Here is a 20260-nt window from a genome sequence, read left to right as displayed (position 1 = left end):
CTCCAGGAACATGAGCTAAGATAAATCCTCTTTATTGGTTGGTTGTCCTTGGATTTCATTATGGTAATGAAAATCTAACAGAACAGATGTTTACATTCTGTCAATTTTGCATCACAAATTTCCTTATGCCATTATTCCTCCCTACCCCACTCTTCCTGCAAGTCTTGGGATGAAAATGGTATGGACTTGAAAGAGATGGAAATATCTGTCCCACAGCCATGTCTAATTTAGGGGATTACACATGTGAGGGATTTGAACCATCTATCTGCAAGGGACGAACTTTTGGAAAGACAAAAGTCCACCTAAAGTCACACATAGGAGAAGGTGGATTTCCACAGTTAATAAGAACATAAGCCTTAGGTCAAGGGACATTGGGCAAGTGAGGAGTTTGTGTGTATGTTAGAATTGGTACCGTATTATACACAGAAAGCTTATCCCCATCTCTCCCCTTCCATTCCAATTACAGAAAAATAAGAAGGATAAAAAAGGAAAAGGTGATAAGTCTGATGATGAAAGCAAATCAAAAGATAAAAAAACGGTAAGGCACAGGCACCTCCACTCCAACCAGAGGGAGGTGGTAAAGATGACAAGGGTGGGGATGACCTCTGACCTGCCACACCTCTGCCCACGTCACCCAGAGGGAGGGAATGGGTACCAGAGAAAGCTTATCCCCATCTCTTCCCTTCAACTCCAATTGCAGAAAAACAAAAAGAATAAAAAGGGCAAAGGTGATGAGGATGGTGATGAAAGCAAATCGGAAGACCCAATACCGGTAAGGCACAGGCACCTCCACTCCAACCAGGGAGGTGGTGAGGATGACAGGGGTGGGGATGACCTCTGACCTGCCACACCTCTGCCCATGTCACCCAGAGGGAGGGAACGGGTACCATACAGAAAGCTTATCCCCATCTCTTCCCTTCCACTGCAATTACAGAAAGACAAGGAGGATAAAGAAGATAAAGGTGATGAGGATGGAGTCGAAAGCCAACCAGAAGACATAAAAGAGGTAAGGCACAGGGCACCTCCACTCCCACCAGGGAGGTGGTGAGGGTGACGGGGTTGGGGATGACCTCTGACCTGCCACACCTCTGCCCACATCACCCAGAGGAGGGAGGGAATGGGTACCATACTGGGCACAGAAAGCTTATCCCCATCTCTTCCCTTCCACTGCAATTACAGAAAGACACGAAGGATAAAGAAGACAAAGGTGATGAGTCTGATGATGAAAGCAAATCGGAAGACATAAAAGCGGTAAGGCACAGGCACCTCCACTCCAACCAGGGAGGTGGTGAGGGTGACAGGGGTGGGGATGACCTCTGACCTGCCACACCTCTGCCCACATCACCCAGAGGGAGGGAATGGGTACCATATTGGGCACAGAAAGCTTATCCCCATCTCTTCCCTTCAAATCCAATTTCAGAAAAAGAAGAAGAAAGGCAAAAGCGATGAGGATGGAGATGAAAGCCAAGCAGAAGATAAAAAACAGGTAAGGCACAGGCACCTCCACTCCAACCAGAAGGCTGATGAGGATGACAGGGGTGGGGATGACCTCTGATCTGCCACACCTCTGCCCACGTCACCCAGAGGGAGGGAATGGGTACCACACAGAAAGCTTATCCCCATCTCTTCCCTTCCACTCCAATTACAGAAAAGTCAAAAGGATAAGAAAGGCAAAAGTGATGAGTCTGATGATGAAAGCAAATTGGAAGATAAAAAAGCGGTAAGGCACAGGCACCTCCACTCCAACCAGGGAGGTGGTGGTGAGGATGACAGGGGTGGGGATGACCTCTGAGCTGCCACACTTCTGCCCATGTCACCCAGAAGGGAGGGAATGGGTACCATAGAAAGCTTAGCCCCATCTCTTCCCTTCAACTCCAATTACAGAAAAAGAAAACGAAGAAGAAGAAACGCAAAGGTGATGAGGATGGAGACGAAAGCCAACAGGTAAGGCACAGGCATCTCCACTCTAACCAGGGAGGTGGTAAAGATGACATGGGTGGGAATGACCTCTGACCTGCCACAACTCTGCCCATGTTACAAAGGTATATTGGTCTCCTCTGTGGCTCATAACATGAGTGATTGTGAAATATATCCATCTGGATTTCATTTGAGAGTGAAAGGTGGGGTATTAACTATTAATCAAAACAATGATCAGAAACCAAGAGTGCTCCGGGCCTACCAGAACAAATGATTGCCCTCTACAAAGCTAGAATGAATCGGGATTGAGTCGTTCTTGGGCTGTCTTCTCCAGTTGCCTTAGCAACCTCACAAGGGCAAGTGACTAAGACAAGCAGTCTTAGCTATAGGGAGGAGAAACCCCAGAGTGAGAACCATAGCATGCAAACTTGGAGAGTGGGGCGGTGAAGGCTGAGTTTGGGGAATGCATAACCAAGCAAAAGGAACCCCAAGACCAGAACTGTGTGGGTGAGTGTAAAAGCACGTGTGTGTGTGTGTGTGTGTGTGTGTTGGTGTGTTAACTGAGAACCCAGGTTTAGGAACCAAAAGAAGTGAAAGTGAGAAATAGACAAGAGAGACCCCAAATTGTATGGAGGAGGGAAACTTTTAATGCGAGGACCTAGCAGAGAGGGAGGAGCACGTTGTAGATTGGAGTCAGGAAAGAGAGGGCGGGACAAGCAAAGGAAGACATTTCCCCAGAAGGTGGGAGGGTGTGAAGGCGAGACAATGGGTCCCCAGTAGATAGTGTCAGGCTCAAGTGGATCATATGGATTTACAGGATTACCTCAGCCAACCAGGTCCATGGCAAACCAGTTGATGTTTCAAGAGCAGGTGAACCACATTATATAGATGGGGGTACCTTTTGAGCCTCAGATGTGGAGATGAAGTGTGTATGTATATTAACTGACATAGCAGAAGGAGGCAGTCAGAGGCAGGGACACTTGCTTGGTGACTCCTGTGTCCAGGTGGGACTATGTCCAGTGCTCATGAACTTCAGAGGAAGGGATGATGGTTGAGAGAGGATAAGGGGCCCTTTCCTGGCACACCCTGTAGTTGAGATTGGCAGAGAATATGTCCTGAGTATCATTTCTTTTCCTTGAAACTTTTCCTTGAAAATATAGCCTCCTTCTGACTCTGAGCTCAAAGCCACAAAGATCCAGGCCTGGTGGCGGGGCACGCTGGTGCGCCGTGCGTTGTTACATGCTGCTCTGAGAGTTTGGATCATTCAGTGCTGGTGGAGGAAGATAATGAAGAATCTGCAGGAAGAGAAGCAAAAGGCAGCATTGCTGTTGTACATACAGAAAATAAGGGCCATTGTGAAGCTGCAGTCCTATATACGAATGTGGCTTGTTCGACAGCAATACTGTCGATTACGCACTGCTGTTCGCATTACCCAGGATTATTGGCGTAATCATGCTCACCCGGCCCCTGGATTTTTCCAGGGCAGCTATGAGCTCAGAGAAAATCAGCTAAAACTTCATCTTGACATTTCTATGGGATCACACATTTGTCGGATCACAGATTGCATCCCCTTCCCAATAAAGAACTGACCAGGTCTGCTCCAAATATGTGTCACTAGATCTTTGTTAGACAAGCTCCTGGAGGTGTGCATCTCAGCAAAGAGCCAGGAAAATGATGGAAGGTACAAAGCATCTTACATGATTACTTGGGGGAATCAGCAGGGTGTGTCTGGGGTGCTGGAGTCATAAGGGGGTGAGAGCCCATGCTGGAGAAGCAGGGCCTGAGATTCATCAGCAAGGTCTGCCATAGGTGGGAGGGTTGGGGTTGCAGGGTGGCCAAGGAGACCAGCTCCAGGGAGACTCCTTCACTGTGGTCTATGCAAATGACACCCCTATAGTTGTACAATGTGGGGGCCTGTGCCATCCTTTACCCTTCATCCTCCAATACCTTTCCACTCAGTTTAGAATAAGTTTCAAAAGCCCTCCCTGTGGTCCATGTGACCTGGCATGTTCTGGTTCTAACCATTGCACCCTCTGCCAACATCCTCCTCCAATGCTCTGCTATCCATCAAACACCCCAAGCAGAAGATCCCAAGTGTGTCCCATCTCAGAACTTTGCACTTGCCACCTGCAGCCCTATGGTGTCCTCTTCACAAATGCTCCCTCTGAGGGGCTTCCTTTGTCCACCTGATGTACATGACTTTGCTTGCCCACCTCTTGTTGGCTCTAGCTGCTAATATTGCTTTCCTGTGTGCAAAGTCCTCAACAGGATCTGAGTTTTTATTACCTCGCTGCTTGTCTGTTTTCTCCCTCCCACTAAAGGGTGAACTGCAGGGGAGCAGGACTTTGAGGCTAGGACCTGGCAAATTGCCTGACACTGAGTGGTTCTGTCTCTTGCCAACTAGCCAGTCCTAAGCCATTTGCCTGGCCTGCCTTCCCTTTCTATGGAAATGCCTGGGCTCTCCCCTTGCTCTCACAAAACCTGGAGCTCTCCCTGGGACACTGTATGCACACCTCCACCCCATCTCCCAGACTTGTGAGTGCAATGAAATGTTTTCCAGAGCTGCTATTGTGTCCCCTTTTGTGGCTTTATTGACCATCACTTAGAAAAACACCAACCTTGCTGGGCATGGTGGTGAGAAACTGATGTGACTCCATTTTTAAAAATAAATAACAGTAGCTTCTACCTCAAGGCCTGTCGTAAGGAAGGGGGTGTGACCCTTGTCCTTGGAAAAACCCACAGAGCACTCCTAAGCACATACCCACCCTGCTGAGTTGTTTGTCTGTAAATAACAGGAGAGGTCTGCACCAGGTGTCCCTGACTCAGTTAGGCTAGGTGAGGACCATAGCAACCCCCTAGCAACCTCCAATCAGCATGAGACAGGGAAAATACCTGGAATGCCAGATGACCCCCCAGTAGTTTATGGTGGTTGATAACATGTTGGGAAACATGTAGTTTAGCACGTACACCCCTAGTGGCCTAAACCAATCAGTTCAAAGGAATCCCCCTCTTGTACTAACCAATCACCCCTACCCAACTTGTTCCCGCCACTGAATGTGCTAATCAAAAAGAGTCGTCGTTTGACTTTCCCGAGGTATGAAATGATTTGCTGTGTGATGTTGTGACGCATAGAGTATCCCCCAAAACCTATAAAATCTCACTGAACAAAGGACCGGGACTCACTCCCTGGGACCGCTGCGTTGGGAATGGTTGTGAGTCCAGGCTCGAGCATCTGATTCGGCTCCTGGAGGTCTATTGGGGTCCCATGAATCTGGCATAACAGTGGCACATGTCTGTAATCCCAGTAGCATGGGAGGCTGAGACTTGAGGATCACAAGTTCAAGGCTAGTCTCAGCAATTTAGTGACGCCCTAAGCAACTGAGACCCTGTCTCAAAACAAACAAAAAGGGATTGGGATGTAGCTCAGTGATAAAGTTCCCCTAGGTTAAATCCCCAGTACTCCCCCAAAATTTTTTTAAATAAAATAAAGAAAAGCACCAACCTCCGCCATGTGTGTGTGTATATATAGAATTGAAATGAAATCCACATAATGTAACATTTACTTTGAGAGTTACCATGTAATATTAACCATTAAAAAAAAAAAAGAGTACAAGTCTCAGTGACATCTAGTATATCCACCTTGTTAAGCAGCCCCCACCTATATTATGTTCTAAAACATTTTTATCACCCTAAAAGAAAATCCCGTACCATTAAAGGAACATTCACCACTATCCCCTCCCTCTAGGCTCTGGCAACTACCAGTGTGCATCTGTCTCCACAGATTTACCTATTTTGCCTATTTTCTATAAATAGAGTCACACTCATGTAGCATTTTCCCTTGCTTCTTTTGCTGAACATACTATTCAAGTTGTAATATGCATCAGTACTTCATTACACAATAATATTCCAACATATGGATAAATCACATTATTTTTCTGAGTATCTATTGATGGGCATTTGAATGTTTTAGGCACCTTTGTCTAAGATAATTGTAATTTTGGGGGTTAGTCTGTGTGTCCTCTATTCTATACCATTGTCTACCAGTCTGTTTTGGTGCCAATTCCATGCTATTTTTGTTTCTATTGCCCTGTAGTTTAGTTTAAGGTCTAGTATAGAGATGCCACCTGCCTCACTCTTCTTGCCTAAGGATTGCTTTAGCTATTCTGGGTCTTTTTTCCAGATGAATTTCATGACTGCTTTTTCTATTTCTATGAGGAATGTCATTGGATACTTAAAAAAAAAAAAAAAAGATAAACACAGAGCTGCTGAGGACACCTAGACAAAGCTTGCTGAGAAAGCAGGTATAAAATAAAGTATAGCCAAGACATAGAAAGAGAATTTAACTCATATTCTGGATCCATGCCTGAATTACGCTAGCTATAGTTTAAGAGTTTTAGGGGTTGTTTGCTTCTTTTAAATAGTCAGCAGAGGGTGGGGGTGGGGGGGGGCTCATCAACCATGGATGAAAAAACTATATTAGGAATAGATAAATGAGGCAGGGGCTTCTCATGGCCTCTACTTCCTGTGCAAAGCATGCATTAGGGCAGCTTCCAGGAAATCCTCTGAAGTCTGCTTCCTAAAGAAAGCAGACAATCTCTGTATAGGGAGATCCTGTTGTGGGGGTTGCATCAGAGAGAATAAGAAAAGTACTTTTCAAGCTTTTGGTGTACACCATAGCCTGGGGAAGGCTTCTGAAAGCAGATGACTGGGCCCAAACCAGCATTTCTTATTTTTTTTTATGTGGTATAAATCAGTTAAGAATTATTTTCTAGGCTTCCTATATTTTTCCTTTTTTATTAATTTTTTTTAAAAAATGTCAGTGGAATGCATTATAATTTATTACACATATACAGCACAATTTTTCATCTCTGGTTGTCTATAAAGCAGGTTGACACGAATTTGTGTCTTCATACATGTACTTTGAATAATGATGTCTATCACACTCCACCCTCCTTGTTAACCCCCTGCCACAGGCATTTCTTATTTCACATGCCAGGGACCCATGAATGTGGGTCTTAAGAAGTTTCCAGGCAATGACGTGTCTACTGTTCTTGGGGCCCCCTTCTTTGATAATCACAGCAGAGCTTACTATATCAGGATTAAAGTGACTTGAATGCACAACTAATGTTACAGTGGTTTAAACAAAATGTTTATTTCTCTTTCCCACATTGAAACAGAAATAGGTTTTCCAGGCTCAGTATGACTCTCCACAGGGTGAGGAAGTTGGTCCAGCAATCATTCTACTCTGTGTTGTATTGCCTTCATGTCCAAGGTCAATTAATGATCCAATAATGACTGTTCCAAATGTAATAATTATATCCGCAAGTGAATCAACTGCAAGAAAGACAAGAACCATGACTATTAGTTTCTCTTTTTTTCTTTTTTAGGAAACTTAGTTTTATTTATAATTTTTAAAAAACATTTTATTAGTTGTTGGTGGACCTTTATTTATTTATTATGTGGTGCTGAGAATCAAACCCAGTGCCTCACACATGCTAGGCAAGCACTCTGCCACTGAGCCACAACACCAGCCTCTATAATTTTTGATACAATTGAACATGTTAAGAAATTATCTTCCTTCTAGCCAGGTGCAGTGGCCCACACCTGTAATCCCAGTAGCTTGGGAGGTTGAGGCAGAAGGATTGTGAGTTCAAAGCCAGCCTCAGAAAAAGTGAGGCACGAAGCAACTTAATGAGACCCTGTCTCTAAACAAAGTATAAAATCTTTGCCACCCACACCTCAAATAAGTCATTAACTTCCAGAATATGAAAAAAATTCAAAAAGCTTGACATAAATAAAACAAATAACCCAATCAAAAATGGGCTAAAGAAATAAACAGTTCTCAAAAGAATAAATATGAATATTCAACAAATACATGAAAAAAATGTTTAACATCTCTAGCAATTAGAGAAATGCAAATTTAAAGTACACTCTTTCTCTTTAAGGGCATGTCCAAGAAGTTCTATGAGACATATTTTCTCACAGCTCAGAATGATATATAAAAGAGAGCAAATAATTAGATATACTATATTCATTGACACAACTTTATATTGCAATATATTTATTATCTTCAAGTTAATCAGTTAAATATAGACTCCAATAAAATAACATTAAAGTGAACCCTAGAGTTTTGGGAAATTAACAAATTGATGCAAAAAAATTCATATAAAATGAAAGTCTGCTATAGGCAAGTATTTTGAAGAACAGACAAGGGAAAGGAATATGTTCAGTCACACTAAAATGCATTACAAAACCCACAAGAATAACGTAGTGTGCAAAGGGGGGGTAACCACCTCTGAGGAATCTGAGGTGTGCAATAAATATTTATTTATGGATTTGTTGGGTTCACTCTTTTCTTCCTTCTTACCTCCAGCAGGGTAACCTGACAGAAAGTTTTATTTTCTGCACACATTGAATCAGACGGCCTCTGGACTTAGAGAGTTCAGTCATGACTGAGGGCATGGGTGAAGCACCATACAAAAAACAGGCAATAAGTGGAAATGTGCAGACTAAAAAAAAAAAGAGTCCTCTAACCCCATCCTGAGGGCTTCTAGTCAAGTGTCACTCTCCTACTCTCTAGTCCAAAATTCTAGGCTCACTCTCTGGAGTATTTTGACCTCTGGGGGAATAAATCCATTTTTTTTTTTTTTTACAAAAGTACAAATCCACTTTTGTTTATTTACTTTTCTTTAGTTCTGATCTTTAAGGAGCACAGTACATACAAGGATTGTATGAACAATGGCTTTAGCAGGAAGATAACTTCTGAATTTGACTTGAACCACACCACTGTTTCAATGGTCAGATTATCCAGGTTTTGTTTGGCTTTTACTTGCAGTGCAGGAGTCCCTGAGTTGTTTTTCACTTTGTGTACATTGTCACATCTCTTGTACAAGTAGAATTCAGTTTCATCTCTGGCATAAACACCTTCAATTTTAAGAAGAGCTGAGTGCTCTCTTTGGTTCCAAAGACACCACTTGTAGCCAACGAAAATGACCTTGCACCACAATCTTCTAGACGTATTTGCCTTTTACAAGTCCTGTTCCCAAGGGGCCTCCACAGGCAGAAAGGGTAAGGCCAACTAAGTCACATATGGCAACACTAATGCTGCATATAAAAACTTCTAGGCTCCGGTGACATGTTATATAAGCTGCAGTAGCTTAGCCGGGGAAACTGTGCTCCCCATGACTCTCATCCTCCTGCTCCCACCCAGCCTTCCTGGCAAGCTGTTATCTTGCAATGGAAGAAGTGCAAAGGAGCAAAGGTAAATATGCAAAACCCTTCAAGGCCAAGCCCAAACTTGCACACCAAAAACCATTCCACCTTACTCTATTGGCCAATCAAGTCACGTATGTAACCAAAGATACAGAAAGAGCTATCCCATCTCTTTTGGGGAAGAAAAAGTCTAATAACAAAAGGTGTGAAAACAGGGCCGTTAACATGACCTATCAGAAACACCAAAGAATAGAATTAATGACTATAGATACTTGGGATTCCCATCGGAAGCAAAACCTAACTCTCTGCCTTATCAAACCTATACTGAATGTCACCAGAGAAAGTTACACCCAAGTTTGTTGACTTTCTCTGAAGTAAGTCTTACATATAAATGTCATTACTTAAGTCTTATATATAAATAGGCAACCAAGGATCAACATTTGTATAAAGTTTCTAACATGAAATATTGAGACAAAAACAAAGATAAAGGAATTTAAAAAAAAAATAACACTGGGGACAGAAGAGGTAACAACAACAACAACTGGGATTTAACCTAGGAGTATTTTCCTACTGGTATTTTATAACCACATTCTCAGCCTTTTTATTTTTTTACTTTGAGACAGCATCTCACTAAGTTGCTGAGGGCTTCTTTAAGTTGCTGAGGCTGGCCTTGAACTTGTGACTCTCTTGCTTCAGCCCTCCAAGTCACTGGGATTACAGCTGTGCACCACCATACCTGGCTTGGCTAATAGAATTTCTAAGAGCAGAAAATTAAGAACATTAAAGGGTAGAAATTATCAAGAAATAAATACAAGAACATTTCCCAGAATTGAATGATATGAATTTCTATACCAATAGGGAATCAAGTGTCCAACACAATGAATGTGCAAAGGAAGGAAGGGAGGGAGGGAGAAGATATCATTTCTATATTTTTCATTCTGAACCTTCATAGCAGGGTTAAAGAGAAGTTTCTAAATGTTTCCAGAGAGGAAAAAAATAGGTCTGAGTTTGGAGAGAAAGGAAACAGATAATTAAAATAAGACTTAAAAAGAAATTAGAATTAAGTCCTCAAAATTCTGAGGGAAAGTAACTTTCCATCTGAAAGTTGATACTTCATAAAGTCACCAATCAGATTTGAGGGTAGAAAGAAGTCATTTTCAGACATGCAAGTATCCTTAATTTATATCCATGCACCCTTTTCTGGGAAGCTTTCATAGAGTTGAATGATATGAATTTGCTCTATGAGAATTAGATGTGACATCCAAAAAAGAGGGAGACCTGGTATGTAAGATTGTGTTCCTCTCACTTAGTGAAGATCTTAGCGTAAACAGTAAATCAGAATCTAACAGAAAGCTTGCCACCCTGGATGAGAAAATATTTGTTTAAAAACTACATTTTCCAGAATGCTTGTCCCTGTTGTCTTTGGGATCGAGTGGGAAGATGGGAACTTGCATTAGACTTGGGAGGCAGAAGGCATTCCTGCAATGAGGAATGGAGACAGATACACATAGAAATATGTCCAGACCCTTCTAGTTTTTATTCCTTTCCCAGTTCTGCAACCATGTCTTCTCCTTGCCTACTAACCAAATGCACCCCAGTCCAACCACATGATGCTTGACTACGTACCCAGCCAGGCAAAGCTTTCCTGGACCTCTCCGGACCTTCCACTTCACAGTGTCATATCAGCGATTGGATGTGTCTGGTTCGCCTGGAAGTTCCAACTAAGTCACCCAACAGGGCTTTGATAGGACTGCCCAGTGGCCTTTCCTTGGTCTGTCATTCTGTGCTTCCAGACCTTCTCTTCTCAGCTGCTGGCACAATTGAATAAGGTCTAATTACTACAGTCATCCTTTATCCTATAGGGGCTCTGCATCCTGGATGAAATCCAACCTGCTACATGTGGAATCTCATAGTAGGGGGTCTTCCCAGGAGAGGGAAAGAAAATGGTGAGGGGCCCTATAGAAACATGACATGGCAGTACAGCAGCTAAAGCGGATGAGAGAAAGGCAACAGGGCTCCAGGAAAAAAGGAAATTATTCCAATAACAAGTTTGTGAATAGTTTGGGGAAGAATTCATAGAAACAAGGTAATCACTAGCTCCAAGAAGAACGGGAAGTTCATGAATGGAAATATACCCTTGTTGAGCCTTGAACAGTATCCATGATCACAGTGAGGTGACACTAATTACTAATTTTACCTTAAAAAGTGTGGCTATAATTATACTGAAAGGAGGGAGAAAGGCAGGAAAGGTCAGTCTTTATTGGCATGGAAAGAAGACCATGGAGAACAAAGATAGAAAATTAAAAATTTTCAATAGAGCATGTAGTTGAGGTAAATCACAGGACTGTATAAAAGTTAAAAGCAGTTGTCTCGGCCATAGGTGAAATTGTTGGGAGGAAATAAGGCAGGAGGTTGCCAGTTGCTTTTCACTTTTTTACTTACTTGTGAGCAATGTAGAGTAAATTTTTAAAACTAGCTTCATGAAGTTTTTTTTTTTTATATTAAAATTAAAGTTAAGTGTTAGGAGACCTCAAACGAAAATTAAAGCTGTCTGTGGAATGAAAGAACAAAAAACGAAAAAGGTAAAAGTCAGAGAACCATCTGGCAAAGGGTATTAGCAAAACTTTTATCCAAGGAAGTCAGACAAGAAAAATGGATGTCAGTAGAAAAACAGACCAAAGACAAAATGGGCCAGTCGACACAGAGACGCCAATGGCCAATATGCACCAAAGAAAAGAGCTAGAAGACACTGAGCAGGTACCAGGACCCAGCACCACCCAGGCTCTTTACCCACATGAGTTCACCTAGACCCACAAGAGGGTGGTGCTGTCTCTTCATGAGGCAGGAGACAGATGCGAAGAGCCCAGAAGACTTGCCCACGTGCATTCAGCCTGCAGGAGACTCTGCCAGGATTGGAGCCCAGGTACAGTGTCAAGTCCCTCTTCAGAGAAACACATATGAAAATATCATATGTTCAGCAAAAAAACAGGAAGCTGGGCACAGGTTAGGCTAGCAGTGCCATTGTGGAAAGCAATCGGTCTAGACCTAGTGGTATGCAGTAGTAACCTGTCCTATGAGTCAGCAGGGCCACGCAGGATGTGTACCCTAGAAGATATCTCCCACAGCTGCTTGGTGACATCAACAAGCCACTGATCTTGGCAGGGTGCTGTAGAGAATCACTGGAGGTGACAGGGATCTTAACTCATCAATGCAGAAGACAGGAGATATGCTGGTCGTGGGTCCCTGGTCAGTCAGTGCCTGTTCTGTCAAATTGTATACATGTCAACATTGTCCTCATGAAAAGGGATTTCATGATGCTGTGCGGGAAACAATGGGGAGTTGGAATGTGCCCCCAGCGTGGCCCTCAGTCACAGTCGCATGGTCACAACAACATAAAGACGAAATCATGATCCGACCTCAATTTCAAATCTCCTCATGGGAAGGTGAGGGAGATAACTGGGTTGTCTGAGGAAGGACAGAAGCCACCAGCTCTCCTTCCATGTGGGAAGGTGATAGTGTCTTGAATGAGGAGGCCATGTCTCGGCTGGGAAATGCAGTCAGAAGTGGCAGTGGAAACAGCCAGAGATGACTGGTTTGCAGAAGGCTGGAGTACAAATGGGCCCTTGAAACATGACCACTGCCATCACTCGAGGACTCTACAGTGTTTGGGGAAGTGCTCTCATACACAGTGACTTCTCTTTGGAAAAATCTCTCTGTCCCAAGAAGATTCAGACACAGAATGGAAGGGCTTGTGTTACGGAACACAGGTTGGTAAGCTAAGCCGAGACAGGAGGGGAGTAGAGATTGGCTGAAGTACCTCAGGAGTGTTTCTCTGACCCCTATTCACTCTCCACAATCAATGAGGTACCCACTGAAAGAAGGGCTTTCCCCCTCCCAAGGAAGGGCACCATGGTAGAAAAGCATGGGAAATGGGGAGCCAGCCTGAGTCAGAGTAGTGGGGAGCCCCAGAGTAGTTCCTTCCTGTGAAAACATGGACTACTCTGCTTCTGACTGATAGGATGAGTCCAAGGGTGGGACAGACCAGAGAGGTCATCCGTGGGCCAGAGCAGACTCAGTCCCTGAGGACTCCCATCTATCCCTGGAAGGAGGGGAAATGGGCAGGTGTTTTCTCTCCATTCGTTATTTGTAAGCCTGAAGAAAACAACCTGGTCCCTGGGTAACAGTTGCCCTTGTGACATCATGGCCATCTCCTCCACCACCCATCCTGTCCCTGATGGGATCAGAGGAAAAGCCACCAGCGGGGGATGACCACCTGAGCATCTGCCCCCCACCATGGGCTCTAAAGCTTGTGTAAGACTCTATCAGACTCACTGCCCCAGGGATGGGGAAATGTCCATGTCAGAGGGAAGCCCAGGAAAAAAAATGGGGCCCTGGGGCTGTGGGGATTTTGCGCAGAGGCTGTCCTCACCTATGCCCCCTCATCATTTTGATTGCAGAAATGTGGTCCAGAAATACACATAGTTGAGAACAACAGGCAAGAGAAGGTAGGTGGAACCAAGAAGCATGAGAAAACCAGAGGTCTTTGATTCCCCCTCTTCACCTTAGGGTCCCTAGAAGTGTAGGAGCCATCTCTGCTCCCACAGGGTTGGCTCAGCATTGCTCTCCTGTCCCCTAAGTCCCCTCTTATCCTGGGTGAACTGTGCACAGACCATATGGAAGGTGGCACAGTGCGATGAGAAATGGAAAGGCAGGTGAAGGACAGGGAGTGACAGAGAGGCAGGAGCAGACATCCACAGAAGCGAGGTAAGGGAAGACCCCAGAGGGCTGTGGCACCACAGGAGGCTGTAGGAGGCAGCATGACAGGCTGAGTTAGAACTGAGATGCAGCCCATAAATGCAGAGGTTCTTCCTTGTGAGGATCCCTTGGGTCTTCACGTCTGCAGAGGGACTTCTGGATCAGAAAGTATTTGCCCTGGCTCCATGAACCTGTGAATCCACAAGGCAAGCATACCCCCCCATTTCATAGATGAGGACTCTGTGGCTTAGAAGGTGAACAGGTATGTCCACACCCATGGATAAGACAGAAGTGGAGGCCAAACTCTACCCAGCTTTCTGGGGTTTTCAGAACCACCAGGTTTCGAAAGGGCTGTTAAGAGAACTGCCCTGTGTTTGACGGTGACACATTCACTGGACATCCTCTGCTTTGCTTGGTTAGTTGCGCCTTAAAAAACGCCGCAAAAGAAGGATTAAGGCAGCTAAGAAGATTCAGGCCTGGTGGCGTGGCCACCTGGTACGACGGACCCTGCTTGTCGCTGCCCTCAGGGCCTGGATGATTCAGGGCTGGTGGAGGATGATCCTGCTGAGGCGCGCATATAAGCAGCAGAAATTACTTCTGAGGCTGTATGTAATCCAGGAGAAGTCAGCTGTCAAGCTCCAGTCCTGTTTTCGAATGTGGCAGTGCCGTCAATATTGCCAACTGGTCCAAAATCTCCCTGAGTTCCAGACCCCAGAGAGCAACCTTATCTTCCAGAACAATGAAGTTCTGCAGGTACCAAGTAAAGCTGTTTCCAAGGAACCAGAGTTCCACATTGAAATTGTATCAATCTAAAGGCCTGCAGCATCAAGAATCGGCTCCAGTGCCTCAATAAATGTCTGACTTGATTTTGTGATTCTTATTGATGGCCACAACCAGGAGGACCTCAGGGATTCAGGCTTTACCCTGTCCTCTACTTGGGGAAAGTCTTCAATTCAGAGATCTCTTCCACCCCCCCCCCCACAAGTTCCTATGACGCCTTCTTGGTCTGGTTCCACATTCAAACCAAGAAATTGTTGCCCAAGGCTGACTGCATATGTGCAGATCAGGTGTCCCATTGACAACCCCAGCATTGTTGCTGTTTTCTGAACTTGTAATTGGAAGGAATTGGGATTTAAATTCCTGATGATTCTGGGTACCTCTTCATAAATGCCCATAGCAACAATATTCACATTAGTTACCTTGTTCTCTCATTATTTATTGCTTTCTATCTGCTAAGACAAATGTCAGAGAACTATGGCCTAGAGCCAAATAGTTGCCCCAGAGACTGCATGAACATCAATTCTAATATACCTACTATTTAGCTCTTTATAGAAAAATTTGTGTCAACACTGCTATAGAGCCACTGATTTCTTCCATGATTATTAGTGCATATTTTACAAAATAGGTTTCCTTGTGACAATATTATACATGCATATAACATAACGTTGATCATATCCACCCTCCCTACTTCCGTCTTAACCCACCTCTCCCTGGGTCCCTTCTCTTTCTCTCATAATCCTTCTTCTACTGTTATGCTCTATTTGATTCCATAATTTGACTAGTGTAAAGAGTGTCACAATAAACATGGATATGCTAGTATCTCTATAATATGCTGGCTGATTCCTTTGATGTATATCCAGAGATGGTATATCTAGATCATATGGTAGTTCTACTTTTAGCTTTTTGGAGAATCTCCATATTGGTTTTCATATTGGCTCTACAAATCTACATTCCCACCAATAATGTCTAAGTGTTCCTCCCCCACCCCCCCAACACCCCACATCTTCACAGCACTTGTTATTTTTTTGTTTTCTTGATAATAGTCAATCTGACTGCAGTGAGAATGAACCTCAATGTAGTTTTGATCTGAGAACTTTATAGTTATACATAATAGTTGGGTTCAACCTGACAAATTCATACATGCATAAAACTCAGTTTCAGTTTGTGACCCCTCTTTCCCCCTCCCCTTTTCCCCTCACATCCTCCCTCCTTCCTGGTTCTCCTTCCTCTAACAAATTTCCTTTCACTCTTCTATATATTTGATTAGATTTTTACTTATACATAAAGGTGAAGTTCCCTGTAGTATATTTATATATGCGTATTATTGTTTGGATGTGAGATATCCTCCAAAAGCTCACATGTAGGACAATATAAGAGAGTTCAGAGGGGAAATGATTGGATTGTGAGCTCCTTAACCCAGTCAGTGGATTAATCCCCTGATGGGGTTAACTGAGTGGTAACTGGAGGCAGGTGGGGTGTGGCTGGAAGTGGTGGATCACTGCGGGGTGGTTTGGGGGGTATATGTTTGTATTTGGCAAGTGGAGATGGATCCCTCTTTCCCTCTCCTTTCTGATGATCATGTGAGCTGCTTCCCTCCGCCGGCTCATTCACCGCGATGTCCTGTCTCACCTTGAGCCCCGAGGAATGGAGACTACTGTCTGTGGACTGAGACCTCTGAAACCATGAGCCCCCAAATAAATTTTTCCTCCTCTACAGTTGTTCTGTTGGGTCTTTTGGTCACAGCAGAGAAATAGATGACTAAAACAATGCACAAACATGATTTTTTAAGAGTTCTTTTTCGTGGTCTCCCCTTTCCCATCCCTCCACTCTACCTCTCCATCTCCTCTCCCTTACCTTTACTTTAATGCTAGCTTCCTCAAATGAGAGAAAATGTTGAACCTGAGTTTCTGAGCTTAGCTTATTTCACTTAGCATGATATTCTCCATTTCCATCCATCTACCAGCAAATGCCATCATTTCATTCTCCTATATGGCTGAGTATAGCTCCAGTGTACATATATAAACCACAATTTTGTAATCCATTTGTCCATTGACAAGCATCTGGATTGATTCCATGATTTAGCTACTGTGAATTGTGCTGCTATAAATATCAAGGTGGCTGTATTGCTGTGGTAGGCCAATTTTAGGTCTTTGGGGAAATAATCAAGGAGTGGGATAGCTGGGTCATATGCTGGTTTCATCCCTAGTAATTTTAGAGAATCTCCTTACTGATTCCATATACTAGTCTGCAGTCCCATCATCAATGAACAAGTGTTACCTTTTATTATTAATATATTAAAAATTATTATTAAAATGATCATTGCCATTTTGATTGGAGTAAGATAAAATCTCAGTGTAGCTTTGATTTGCATTTCCCTGATTGCTAGAGGTGTTGGACATATTTTCATATAGTTGTTGGCCATTTGTGTTTCTTCTTCTGAGATGTTTCTGTTGAGTTCATTTACCCATTTATTGATTGGATGTTTCTTTGTGTTGTTTAGTTTTTTTAGTTGTTTACATATTCTGAATATTAATCTCCTATTGGAGGAGTAGCTGGCCAAGACTTTCTCCCATTCTGCAGGCTCACTCCTCATGCTCTTAGTCATTTCCTTTGCTGTGCCTAGGATTTTTAGTTTGATGGCATCCCATTTATTGATTCTTGGTTTTAATTCTTATGCTTTGGGGGACTTGTTAAGAAAGTCAGTTCTAACCCTATGGAGTGTTGACCCTAGGTTTTTTTTCTTAGCTGTTGTAAGGTTTCTGGTCTAATTCCTAACTCTTTTATTCATTTCAATTTGAGTTTTGCACATGATGAGAGATATTTTTCTACATATAGCTATCCAGTTTTTTAAACACCATTTGTTAAAAAGGCTGTCTTTTCACCCAAAATATATTTTGGGCACTTTTGTTGAGCATCATATCGCTGTAGGTATGTGGATTTGATTCTGTGTCTTCTCTTCTGTTCCATTGGTCTTTCGTGTCTATTTTGATGCCAATAACTTGTAGTTTTTGTTACTACTGCTCTGGAGTATAATTTCAGATCAGGTACTGTGATGCCTCCTGCTTTACTTTTCTTGCTTAGTATTGCTTTGGCTGTTCTGGTTCTCTTACTCTTCCAAATGAATTTTTTTTAAAAAAAAAATTCTAATTCTATGAAGAATGTTATTGGTATTTTGATGGAGATTGCATTGAATCTGTACATTGCTTTTGGTAGCATCACCATTTTGACAATACTAGTTCTGCCTATCCAAGAACATAGGATGTCTTTTCATCTTCTAAGGTCTTCCTCAATTTCTTCCTTTAATGTTCTATAATTTTCATTGTATACCTCTTTTAACAACTTGGTTAGATTAATTCCAAAGCACTTTTTTGGTTATTGTAAATGGATAGTTTTCCTGATTTCTTCCTTCGCTGACTCACTGTTGGAGAATAGGAAAGCTATTGATTTATTTGTGTTGAGCTTGTATCCTGCTACTTTGCTGAACTTGTTTATAAACTCTAGAAGTCTTCTGGTAATTTTGGGGTCTTCTAGGTGTAGGATCATGTCATCAGCAAACAAATAATTTGATTTTTTTTCTTTTCCTATTTTTATCCCTGTGATAGCCTTTTCTTCCCTGATTATTCAATAACCATGAACTTGATTTGGCTTTAAAGCAAATGTCGGGTGTCAACTCTATTATTCACAGCGGTAATAATTGCATCATCATCAATGGTGGGGACAGAAGTTATATAAACCAATTCGTTCTAAAATATGGTAAAATTACAGTTAATTAGGAGAAAAAATAAAATCTACTGCAAAGTAGAAAAGAGTTTTCAATTTCAAAAAGAGGACAGAGAGAATGCAGAAGAAATGTAGCAGTTGGAAGTTATAAGGAAGGAGGAGGAATAATCGGAGATGCAAAGTAAAGGGAGAGAGGAAGAAAACAATGGAATTTGACTGGTAGGATAAAAAAAGAGAAACAAGAAAAACAAATGAAAAAAAAATACAAAACAAAACAAAAATATACAAACTTCCCAAACCCTAACCCTCAAAAGACAAGGACAAATAACTATATTTAAAAATAAGGAGTAAAGAAATAAGTATCCATAGGTAGATATATATATCCCCTGGACTAATCAGCATAATAATACTTTACACACATACACACACACACACACACACACACACAGAGAGAGAGAGAGAGAGAGAGAGGATTCTTAATGAAAAAAAAAGAAGGAATTGTCTCTACTGATTTGGTCAAAACAGTTGAATAAAGTGAATGGCCACTGTCTATGCCCAGCTGTTTTTCTTTCCATTTCTTCTTTAGCTATGTACTGATAGAAAGAGCAAGGGGTGGAGGTTGTTAACCTCTTCTTATTTTTGTGCAGCTCTCTGAGCTGCCAATTGGAGTGGCCTAAGACTAAAGTTGCTTGACTTTAGTCTCAGCTTTTCTTCTTACCAGTATGAGCAGAATGGGTTAGGAAGCACTGCCAGTTGGGATTTCATCCATACAGATCAGATTGGTGCATTCCCAGACTTTCTGCTTCTGCAGAGTTCTATGAGGGGAGTCCAGCAGGTGGGGCTTAGGTCCATCCAGGCTTCAGTGCTTGGGTGGTGTCTTCTTTGTAGATTAAATGGACCCACCCATAGGGTCTGGCAGTTGTCAATCTCTGATGGGAGTTTGGATCTCTGGAACCTCCCAAGAATTCCACTGGTGGGGCAGGAGAACCAATCCTCCACACATTTTGTTGCTCAGGAATGCAGCTATCCCAGGCTTAGCCCCTGAGTGTATTCTCACCCACATGTTCAGTTTCCCAACCTGTTTCAGCTGGTCATGTGAGCCACCAAACTAAAGGGTTGGCTTTTCCAAACTTGAATCTCCCTGGGTATAATCTTCTCATGCCTATTTCACTCATGTTCTGCCAGGTACACCATAGGCCACACAGTAGGCTCTTGCTGGAACACTGTAGCAGTGTTGGCTATGATTTCCTGGCTCTGCAGCAGCAGCTTCAGTGTGACCGCTCCAAGATGGCTCCACCTCAGCTCTCCATGGTCAATTGGGAAACAGAGCACTTTCCAAGCACCAGTGCACATTTCAGCCTCTGAGTCAGCTAAGTTCAGGCTGCTTTTCTGATTGTTGAGAGCCACAGCCTAAGGGGCCCCAGCAAACTTCCAGCTGCCAGCAAACTTCCAGCTGCCAGCTGATGATTGGCTCACAGCAGCCGAGCAAACTTCTAGCTGCCAATTGATTGGCTCCTCTGCGGTGATGCTCATTGGGCTGTTTCCCTGCCCTTTCAGACTACGGAGCTGCTCATTGGGGGACTTTTTTTTGGCTCCGCCCATACGACCCAGCCAATCGGCCTCAAGAGCAGGAGGAGTGGGGGAGGTTGAGAGGCTTGTGGGAAGCCAGTGGTGGCAGTTGGGCTCTGAGGGTTTTCCTAAAGAGCTGTGTGCTGCCGTGTGTGTGTGTGTGTGTGTGTGTGTGTGTGTGTGTGTGTGTGTGTGTTCTAAAAATAAAGTTCGTTTCCTTTGACAAGTGGCTCCTGAATTATGCCCAGCCAGACTGCGGCATCTGATCTCAGGTTTTTCCATACCATATCTGTCCTTCTCTTGTTCT

General features: G+C 43.1%; 1 protein-coding gene across 1 annotated transcript; it reads left to right on the top strand.

The window, feature by feature from the left end:
• The first annotated feature begins 11781 nt into the window (after positions 1 to 11781).
• On the top strand, positions 11782 to 14697 carry Iqcf3 (IQ motif containing F3). Its single transcript, XM_027933892.2, has 2 exons — positions 11782 to 11886; positions 14305 to 14697. The coding sequence occupies exons 1-2, from the start codon at positions 11782 to 11784 to the stop codon at positions 14695 to 14697; spliced, it is 498 nt and encodes a 165-aa protein (XP_027789693.1).
• The last annotated feature ends 5563 nt before the right edge of the window (positions 14698 to 20260 follow it).

This window comes from Marmota flaviventris, chromosome 8 (assembly GCF_047511675.1).
Source record: "Marmota flaviventris isolate mMarFla1 chromosome 8, mMarFla1.hap1, whole genome shotgun sequence".
In the NCBI taxonomy this organism is placed as follows: Eukaryota; Metazoa; Chordata; class Mammalia; order Rodentia; family Sciuridae; genus Marmota; species Marmota flaviventris.
Note: the sequence above shows the minus strand (reverse complement) of the source record. Positions and strands in the feature narration are given on the sequence as shown.